Below are 11,008 nucleotides of genomic sequence, written 5' to 3'. Positions count from 1 at the left end.
CACTCATGTTTTAATCATCTTGAATGAACAAAACAAAAATCTGGAATCCTGTTTCTATATCAAAATGCTAAAGATACTATGTATAATAATTATGTAGTAATTTCTTTTGACTGGTCAGTTTGACTGTTTAAGAGAGTAGGTCCGGTAAAGAAAGAATTTGGACTCAATTTTCATCTTCATCTGACGAAAGATTTTTCAGTTGATTCAATAAATTTTTATGAAAGATTTTACTGATTAACTCATTAAAAAGTCTCCGACTCAATCTTTAGAAATATGAAAAATTAATCATATATGTCAAAAAATGTCACTTTTCGGATTGTTTCTGTCAAAAATGAAATTGACGCATCCGTGTTCATTTTCAATATTTATATATGTTATGCATCATCATCAAATACAACTTACATTTCAATATTGTGAATGAACACAAATGCGGCGACTTTCATTTAAGACGGGAAATTGTGAAATTTCCGTAATTTAGCATGACTTGAGGTAGCACAACACAAAGATTTTTCATCCTCAATCAGACATCTTCAAACTGATGTAATTCCACTCCACTTTCTTTAAATTTTATAAATGAGGTACCAAGAGAAAGAAGAAGGATTAATCTTTCAAATTGTGATAATTTCATTATGACATAATTATCACATGATTAGTTGTTATGTAATTAGTTGCCATATTGTGATGTCCATACCTGAATGAATTTAGCGTCTTTGTTTTTCTTAGCATCCCAAAATATGTTATAGATTTTTGCACAACACAGTTTGACCTCCAAAACTGTGTCTCAGATTTTTCCTTTTATATTTTATTCTCTTATTAATTTTCAATGAAGTTTGCAACATCAATTCATAAGAGACCGCTGAATTCAATTGGGTATAAAATTAGTTTTATTGCTGCTTTTGGAAATCTGAGACACTGTTTTGATGGTCAACTGTGTTGTACAAGAATCTATAAAAAAATTGGTATGCTATGAAGAACAAAGACGCTAAATTCATTCAAGTGTGGACATCACACTATACACATGTAGCAACTACTAACATATAAATTTTGTAATAATTATGTCATAATGAAATTATCACAATTTGAAAGATTAATCTTTCTTCCTTCTTTTGGTTCCTCGTTTATAAAATATAAAGAAGGATGAAATGAACTACATCAGTTTAAAGTTGTCTGATTGGGAGTGAAAAAATCTTTGTATTGTGCTACCGTAATGATGCTAGTACCCAATACATATTCATTGTATTGTTAAAACAGCCCATATGTATATAGCAGAAGCATTCTACTTTCCATTAAATAACTAAAAGTTTACATTTTAACAATTTTGTAAAACAGCTAGTTTTTGGGCCTAAAATGTGTCTTACTGGACCTACTCCTTTGTCCTTCTTCTGTGCTGCTTATTTTTACAAGACGTTGAATCAATATTACCGGGAACAATAATAAATTTGATCCGCTTTGTGACACCATTTTGTTACTATTGACACACATTTTTTCGAATAATTGAACTTACATATAGTTATCAAAGGTACAATGATTATAATTTAATACGCGAGACGCGTGTTTCGTCTACATAAGACTCATCAGTGACGCTCAGATCAAAACAATATAACTTTAATAGGCCGGATAGTCTGTTAAATATCAGATAAAATTATATTTAGTATCAATATTCCATTTAAGCTATAAAAGTTTAATAAACAAATTTATCATATATTTAGTACAAAATACAGCTATTTTGTATATCTAATAAAGGTTCTTTTTTCCAGTCTGTATCACCTACCCTGTATCGCATACCCCGTATCGCATGGTAAAACCCGTATCGCATACCTTTTTTTTTTTTTTTTTTTTTTTTTTAAGCTTAAGTCAGTTTTTTGGTTTTTTTTTTTGCTTAAGAATTTTTTTCTATTAAAAAAAAAATAAAAAAAAATTCAAATATTAAAAAAAAAAAAACCAACAGATTGTAAGGTAACCTAGGTGCTTCGTATAAATAATTGAGCAGTTATTTTAAAGCTTTGAAACAAGACAAAAGCAGAACTGAAGGTAACCCAGTGCTATGGATCAGAAAACAGTTCAATATAATATAAAACTCTTCTGTTGAAATATACATGATATATGATAAAGCGTATAATACATGGCAAAATCCGTATCACATGCCGTATCACCCTCGACCAATATCATCCCTCGGGCCTAAGGGCCCTCGGGCTGATATTGATGTCTCGGGATGATACGACATATGATACGGATTTTGCCATGTATTATTCTCTATATAATGCTAACTAAAACATTTTATAAAAGTACACAATACATATATATATATAAAATAATAGGTATTTCAGGTTTTGATACTGACAATATCATGTGGATATCTATACGAGCCCGTAAGGGCGATTTAAGATATTCTACATGATATAGTCAGTATCAAAAACAAAACTATCTATTATTCTGTTTATCTGTAATAATGACGTCACGCAATGTTATGACGTCACGCAGTGTATTGCCTAATATTTTCAGTGATACAGCCAGTACGTTGATATTAGGCAGTAAGATCAAAGGGAAAATGTACAAATTACCGATAATGAGTGATAGTCTGACCGACATTATTTTTTGCATGTTTTATTTTGATCTGTGTTTCATTTAACCAGAGATTTTTTCGTTACACGATCTTACGACGACGGAATGACAGGATATACTTATCCTTTCAATGAACTGGTGGCGCTCCGTTCGAAATACTAAACAATTACTGTCTTTTGATAAGGTAAATATGCAGTTTTGTTGACTTTTGAAAAACTGATATTCACTGAGGCCGACGGCCGAAGTGAATATCAGTATTAAACCCCATATTTACCGAAACAAAAGACAGTAATTGTTTTATTCCATATTCCGAGAAAAGAAAAAATATTTAATGACAAACACATACCAAGACTAATTTTCACGAAACATTTTACCGTAACGTAAAAAGCGCGTGACGTTTAGCGCGGTGAATAACACTTTCTCAGGTGAACATGCTTTTTTATTCAAAATGTAATTCATATAGAGAAACCTACTAAAATAATACCAATATAGAATAAAGCGATGTATTTACAATAGACATAATCATATAAAAATGACCGATCTTGATTTCCATTTTATAAATTTGTTTCTTACACGTCAAAGTAGTAACATGTCCAAAACTGTGGTTGTGTTTCTCACACATTGTTGTCATAGATTTCTCGTTATGCGCAAACACGTCTATTTTCATGATTATTTTAAGCAAATTTAGGCAATATTCAACGAATCATAGCTAGAAAAATAGCACGGTACCTATCCTTATTCTTATATTTTACTAAAAGAGCAAAGTAAAAACTTCATTTTGGCAAAGTTTGAAAAAAATCTATCTCGGGAAACTTATACCGATGATCTTCTTTAAAGTGTTTGAGCTTTTGATTTTACCAATTGAAAGGCATATTCCATTTTTTAGTTTTCCATGAAATTGATATTCGTTTAATTCTACTTTTGTCATACACGATTGATTGATAAATAAACACAGGATTAAAATGATATTAAAGTAGCAGAATTTGTCCGAAAACATACAGCCTGTTGATACAATTTCATTACAGAACATAATATATGTATGTTGTGAAGGCATTTATTGTAATGTACAGCTTTACTTAGTTAATGACATCTTCATAATAAAATTGAGAATGGAAATGGGGAATAAACATACATAGCATATATTCATCCCTCTTTGAGAATTATTTTGAAAGGTTATAGATTTAAGAAGACATGCTAATATACTGTTTTGTGGATAACAGCTAGACAGTGTTCATATTATATATTGTTAACCTATATAACATCAATATAGGGCTAACTTATCAACCTTTGATGAACTCTGATTTTTGATATCTTTGTCACGTGTTCGTGACCTATTTATAGACCTGTCACGTGTATACACTGCTCAACATTGTACTTTGATAATCTGGTATAAAGCACCTCATTTTACAAGTAGAATTATGTAACCCTTCTAGCAAGGTAAACTTTATTGAATTGTTTATCTTAACTTATATAATATGTATTTGAGCTCATTTTTTTAATAACCACTTTATTATTATTTATATGTTTTATTTGTTTATTTGTTTGTATATTTATCATTTTAGAAGATAGATTATTCACGTTTTATGTTGACTATCATATTGATATTCAAATGATTATTTTATTTGTTTAAACTTTGTTTTTCAATAGGCAACATGAAATTATGCACATATTATTTGTTCTTGTCCTATTCTGGTTAAGTATTTAGACAGTTACATTTGATAATTTTTTGTGAGCAATAGCTTTCCCTGAGAACAATAACAGGTAAACAGTAACATATAAAGCTATCAAGAAATGTCTGTGGAGTCAGTTTAAACAAACTACGATTTGGTTGACGTCTTTCCTCCCCAATAGAATCACAAAAGGATGCTTTCAGTTCTCGAATAAAAGTTCGCTTCACTTGAAAAAATGTTAGCACTGTTAAATTAACCTTTTGCTAAGATTATCAATTGATGTGTGATTGTGTTTGTCTTAGCAACCTCTCACTACCAATCATAAATCCAAATTATCTGGCCGTCCCGCTAGGAAATATTGTCTATGATTTCCAACTGTAAACGTCCTGTTCTTACAACTTGGTGAACTATTTTCACCTTTTTGCGTAAGTCGTTTGCTTCACAGATTTCTTCTAAAGTTGTTGTTTCACAATTGACAATTGAAAACAATGATCATATCGCACACCATATCCTTTATGGTATACTACCACCACATAATAGCATGTAATATCCAGTTGTATACGAAAAAGGGTGGAATAAAATGTTTTCCTTGAATTTGACAGTTGTAGGAAATTAATCCTACGTTTCATTGCCGATAAACATTTATCTTGGATGTTTCAAAACACCATTCTATTTTTTTGGTGTTTTAAATAGAAATTTTGAAACTTGAGGTTACATACTTGACAACTGAAGCCAACTTCCGAAGCAAGGTTGTCGGCTCTCCGGACATTCCCGAGTCTATGAGCTTCAGTCCTTGCTTGGAAGTTGAACTGAAGCATGTACACAAGAAAAAGAAGCGGTGAAAATTGATACCGATACCGAAACCAAATATAGCAAATATAGTAGTGAGGTAAATGGTCAATGTTTATTTTGTTGATTGACTCAACCTTTTTACTCCATACTATTGTTTGAAATATTAATACACAAGATGAAACAGGAGTGAAAGATACCAGAGGGACAGTCACTTTTATTACTTAAATTCATTAATTCACATGATTCTATCAAACAAACAAAGTTAAATTTCAACCATTATTCAATACACTAACGTAAGTTATATACTATTTAAGATGTTGATACAATTTATGTATGTTGCACATAAATCATAAAGCAGGTCCCGTCGTAGGGAAAGCGTTACACATAGTTCTACAATATGCGCAATATCGTTCCGACCGATATATTTAAAGAGGACCTGTAATTTTATAAATTTGCATTCGTTTTATGGAATGTCCCACATTATATCTTCTTGCACAAATGTGACAAGTCCTTAATCAAATTGCAAAACAAAAAGCCCGATTTCCAAACACATAATATTCTTGACTTGGTACATGCATTTTCTTATGTATAAAATTGTGGATTAAATCTAGTTTTATAGCTAGTTAAACCTCTTTCTTGTGTGACAGTCGCATCAAAATCCAATATATTGTGTATATGACGATGCATACAGAGTATATGACAATGAATATAGTGTATATGACAATGAATATAGTGTATATGACGATGTCCATTTAAGATGTATACTGAAAAAAAAATCTTTGCCTTTTTAAGTATATGTCTGGTTCATTTGTAAATTAAAGGTCCTCTTTAAAGGTATAGGTCGGAACGATATTGCACATATTGTAGAACTATGTACAGTTCTTTTCATTCGATGAAACATGCTTCTTGATTTAGTTACATCATAAGTAAATTTATATCCATAGATCTAAATTGTATATTACTTGTATTAGCGAATTATACGCATTGAATTTAACTTTGCTTTTTGATAGATTCATGTAAATTGTTGAATTGAAGTAATACTATATCTGTGTATTCAAATTTCAAACAATATACTTTAGTAAAAGGGTTTAGTTCATTAAGCATTATAACATTTACCATTTACCATTTACCTCATTTATATGTTTGGTTACGGAATCGGTTTCGGTTTCGGTATCGGTATCGGTTTATCATGAAAATGTATATTACAAAAACGTTTCTGTTTCTGAACAAAAATGAAATAAGTTTATCATTATCATCATTCTAAGATCACCCTATAAGGTATCTGGGTGTGTGAAAGTAGTGTTATTGTAATTCGGATTACGAGTCAGATTAATATTGTTAATTTCCATATGGAGCACGAAGATATTTAAATAAGAAAAAAGAACTATAGAAATATTTAACCTTCGTATATTAAAATATCATTTGTGTTGTATTTAAAATTTATCTATTCTTTATTACTGTTACATAAATTTGTAAATTTTTAGTTCTTGATGAAGGAAAACAACATTCTTCTTTTCAGATATATTGAATATTAAGACAGACGGGAAATACCGACACAAAAATGTCACTGGCGGAAACAGAGACTATACGAAGAGCGACGATTGGGGATTATAAAGCAGTGATCTCGATTTTACCCGGGAAAGACTATGACGGCGATTATCTATCGGATTACTTTCACATGTTGATGAAAAATGAATGCATTAAAGCTTATGTGTACATCCTTGATGGCAACATAGTATGTAGCTATATAAAAAAATACATATTTTGAATTTCTTTAATTGAGGATTAAATATAGAACGGATTGGTAACTAAACATGTCCTTCTAAAAAATTAAAACCAGTGCAGTTAAAAAATGAATAAAATAACAAACAAAAGAGTAAGAATAATACACTTAAGCAACTTAGCATTACCCTATGTAATGTTATTGTGTATTTTGTTTTAGCCTTCTCACACAAACATATATGTTTTTATATAATATACTGGTATATGTTGTTTATTGTTTATTGTCTTTTGTTCTTGTTTTGTGCCTAAAATGCATAAACATTCTTTATATCTGTTTTGTGTTTGTATCAATTATTTAAAATGGAAAACCAACTTTGCCAAATTTATTTAATGTTGTATCTTAGGAAAAAGAATACTGTTGCCGAAATTCCAAATTGCAAGGACATTTTATTTTTACTATTATTTTTTTTCTCTAGTTTTTTTTCTTTTGTTTTTGTTTTGCATTAGTGTTTTATTTATTTATTATTTTCTCTTCTCTTCTCAATTTCTCTCTTAAATACAATTCTGTCTTTATTGATCAATATTGAGTAAGTGAATATAAATGCTTCTTATAAACTCGAGTCCTATAAATACTTTTTGGGAAAATTCCTACCACCTCATATCTTTAATAAAAAAATCTTTATATATATTGTTACTGTGGATTCTTTTATTTTATGGGTACCAATTTTCGTGGATTAATGAAAACCTGCATTTTTGAGATCTGCTAATGCTTTCTTTCAAGGCTGGCTTCCAAATTGCATACCTGGTAGACGGTGGAACAACTGGAGTTATGAGAAGTGGTCGTATACGAAAAGACACACGAGGCAAAGGTGTATTGGGAAAACTTAAACAATTCATCATGGAACAAAACACGAGTTTGACACATGTTGTATTTACTACTGGCACAAATGTACCAACTATCTATCAGGAAATAAGGAATGGCGCATATCAATTTGTTGCGAAAAGGGTATTGTTATATTATATCAATATTTAAACTTGATGTGTTAAGATTGTCCATCCAGGCAACTCTTCAGCAGACACCAAAATGACATACAACTAAACAACTATATGTCTCCAAACGGCCTTTAACATTGAATAATTTGTTTTACCAGAAACCATGCTATAAAAGGCCCAGAAAGGACAACTGAATATCAATTAAAAAAACGAACGGGTTTGTTGATGTATTATACAAAAACGGAACCAAATATAGAATAGTTTCATAAAATCTCCATAAACCCACTTTTTCATGGTATCGTATCAACATTTCTGACCTGAACCTACGTGCTTTTAATAATAGTTGCTTAATTCTCTAGAATTTAATTTGCAATGTTTCGGGTTCTTTCTGGAATATTCCCAGGTAAACCCTCATCAGAAGCGGCCCTTTCATATTTTATATTTCGATAGATGTGTGTCTGTTTCATAGAGTCTTATGTAGACAAAACGCGCGTCTGGCGTACTAAATTATAATCCTTGTACCTTTGATAACTATTTACACGTCGATGCCACTGCTGGTGGACGTTTTCTCCCCGAGGGTATCATCAGCCCAGAAGTCAACACTTCTGTGTTGACATGAATATCAATAATATGGTCATCTTTTATAAATTTCCTATTTACATAACTTAGAATTTTTCGAAAAACTAATGATTTTCTTATCCCAGGTATAGATTACCTTAGCCGTATTGGGCACAACTTTTTGGTATTTGGATGCTCAATGCTCTTCAAATTTGTACTAGTTTGGCTTGATAAATATTTGAATATGAGCGTCACTGATGAGTCTTGTGTAGACGACACGCGCGTCTGGCGTACTAAATAATAATCCTGGTACCTTTGATAACTATCATAGCAGTTTTTTTCTCAAATTCACTACACGTGTATATAGTTGTTAACTTCTGTACCATTTTTGGTCTTGTGTTGACAGTTGTCTCATTGGCAATCATACCAATTTTTTTTTTTTTTTATATATATATATATATATATATAGGTCTACGTTTTAGTTAGTCTTTTACAGACTCAAGAAACTGATAAAAAAGATCAGCATCTTTGTTTTATATTCGTATATATATAATGAAAAGTCTTATTGTCTTTATTTCCATTATCTAATCGATCATAAATCTACACAAGATCTAATAGAGAAAGCAGTTAGCACTGCTCCGAAAAAACTGTCATGTATGTTTTATTAGCACAGATTTGATAATATACAGAAGTCTCCATGTTAAATCATTTATTAGTTTCGTGAAGATACCATGCCGGGTATATGCATGAATATACAAAGAACCAATCTATTATCCCTTGTACGTAATCTCTTGAAATAAACCGGCATCACGGCTTCTTACGTCTGTTTCACAGTATAATGATTGTATACTAAAGCGTCCCTTGGTGGGGTATAGTGAATTGATGTCTTCGACTTGAACACTAATTATCATGTTGGTAATATTCTTATTGTTTTTTAAAGCGGTACCTGGGTTAGATCTGAATATTTTTGTTATGTTTTTAGCAATCGGATCTTTCCGAATTTTATACAAAAATTTCGTGATGACCGGTTTAAGATATTCAAAATATGTTTACCATTTGTTTTCTCATATTTTGTTTCTTCCATATTTTTCGTTAGGATGAAACCGGCTACATATTTTATATATAGACCTTATATATACGATTGTCAAATTAGTGCTGTTATCCCTTGTAATTTCTCATACCTCCGAAAGAATTAAAAAATGTGATATTTCAAATATTTGTTCACTTTGTTCACCTTCTTCATTAAATATGATTAACCCATCATTTCTCATTCTTAAATGGAATTTAATATTATTTTTGGAAGATATTGCTCTATTTTATTGTTTATTATATTAGCGTTTACCGCTAGAAACATTGTCATTAACAAATTCGATGTCAGAACATCTGTTCCTATTGCATCATCTATTATACCCTTTATTTCGTTAGGAACAAATACTTTAGCGTGGGTGTCCGTTGGATAATAGTACAGAATATTTTGTCCGTTTGGGACTTTTATTATGAAAGAATGTTTATTTCATGGCACAGAAACAAACTATTATCTACATTTTCAAATGACCGTTGTGTTGTTTTCATTAAATTATAAAGTAATTTTATTTTTAGATTTGTGTGTTTTATCAGGCTAATAAACATGCATTAAAAGAACATTTACCTGAGAAAGAAACACTGGAAAGAACTAAGGTTCTGAATCAAAATGACTTAATACAAACTATTAAAGACAGGGACTTTTATTCACAGATGTTTAAAGACAACCGATTGATTATAGACACTGTTCCATACCGACTTATGGAATCAAACGTTCCACTGATACTCATGGGAAGAACAAAAGCAGTGGCGTCGTATCTGGACAATAATAAGAACAGTATTATAACCTTTGGAAGTTATTTCAAGCTTAGCAATGGTGAAATATTTTGTAACTTGGATATCTATGGAGATGTAGGAAAGGCATTGGCTCATCATATTAGTATTCATATTAAACATTTTGTTGAGCACATTACGGATATATTCACTATTGAAGTTCGCTGTCACGAATCATCGCCATTTATAGATAATGCATTGTTAGAGAATGGACTCATGTTGGTACCTGTTGGTAAATTTGATCGAAAAGAACTTATATGTGTTGAAAAATCATTTCCTCAAAATGCTAAACAAGCCAGATTGTGAATGGTTTCTTACAACCGATTATGCAAAACTCGTAAAGACACACACCATCAAGCATACTTCAGATGTTTTATTTGATTTGTTTTAATTTGGAACTAGATGAACCACTCAAACAATCGTCTCTACGGTGCTTCAATGTGCTTAAGACACATGTACTCATGTTAAAATCATCTTAAATAAACAAAAATTGAAAACAATAAAAACCATTAAAAAATTTCTGGAATCCTCTTCCTTAAAAATAAATCCACAAATCACAATAATTAAGAGGAACATGTGAAAACCTATAGTAATTTCTTTATAATAAATTAGTAAGTACAACTTTTTAACATATTGATTTTGTGCTGCTGATTTGTACAAGACTTTGACTCCATACTATCGAGAACATAGTTTAATTTAATCCGCTGTGTGACACCATTTTGTTACCATTGACACACATTTGAATCACGTTTTTGAATAATTAGACTAATATATTACTTTAATGAACCGCATTGTCTACGTTTTAAAATTCTACGTTTCAATTACGTTTTGAACAAAAATGTCCCGTTTTTTTTACA

The 11,008-nt window shown here is 30.7% G+C and overlaps 1 protein-coding gene across 1 annotated transcript; it reads left to right on the top strand.

Annotated features, from left to right (window-relative positions):
* Positions 1-7,512: 7,512 nt before the first annotated feature.
* LOC134697601 (uncharacterized) lies at positions 7,513-10,594 on the top strand. The gene is made up of 2 exons (XM_063559885.1): positions 7,513-7,752; positions 9,897-10,594. Exons 1-2 carry the CDS (start codon positions 7,513-7,515, stop codon positions 10,455-10,457), a joined length of 801 nt encoding a protein of 266 aa, XP_063415955.1. The 3' UTR covers positions 10,458-10,594.
* Positions 10,595-11,008: the final 414 nt, after the last annotated feature.

This window comes from Mytilus trossulus, chromosome 14, assembly GCF_036588685.1.
Source record: "Mytilus trossulus isolate FHL-02 chromosome 14, PNRI_Mtr1.1.1.hap1, whole genome shotgun sequence".
NCBI classification, from domain to species: Eukaryota; Metazoa; Mollusca; class Bivalvia; order Mytilida; family Mytilidae; genus Mytilus; species Mytilus trossulus.
The sequence above is the reverse complement of the archived record's forward strand: the minus strand, read 5'-3'. Positions and strand labels throughout refer to the sequence as shown.

Coding starts and splice junctions, on each gene's coding strand:
- LOC134697601 (XM_063559885.1), top strand. CDS start 7,513: ATGCTTTCTTTCAAGGCTGGCTTCCAAATTGCATACCTGGTAGACGGT. Junction 7,753..9,896: donor ATCAATTTGTTGCGAAAAGG/GTATTGTTATAT, acceptor TTTTATTTTTAG/ATTTGTGTGTTTTATCAGGC.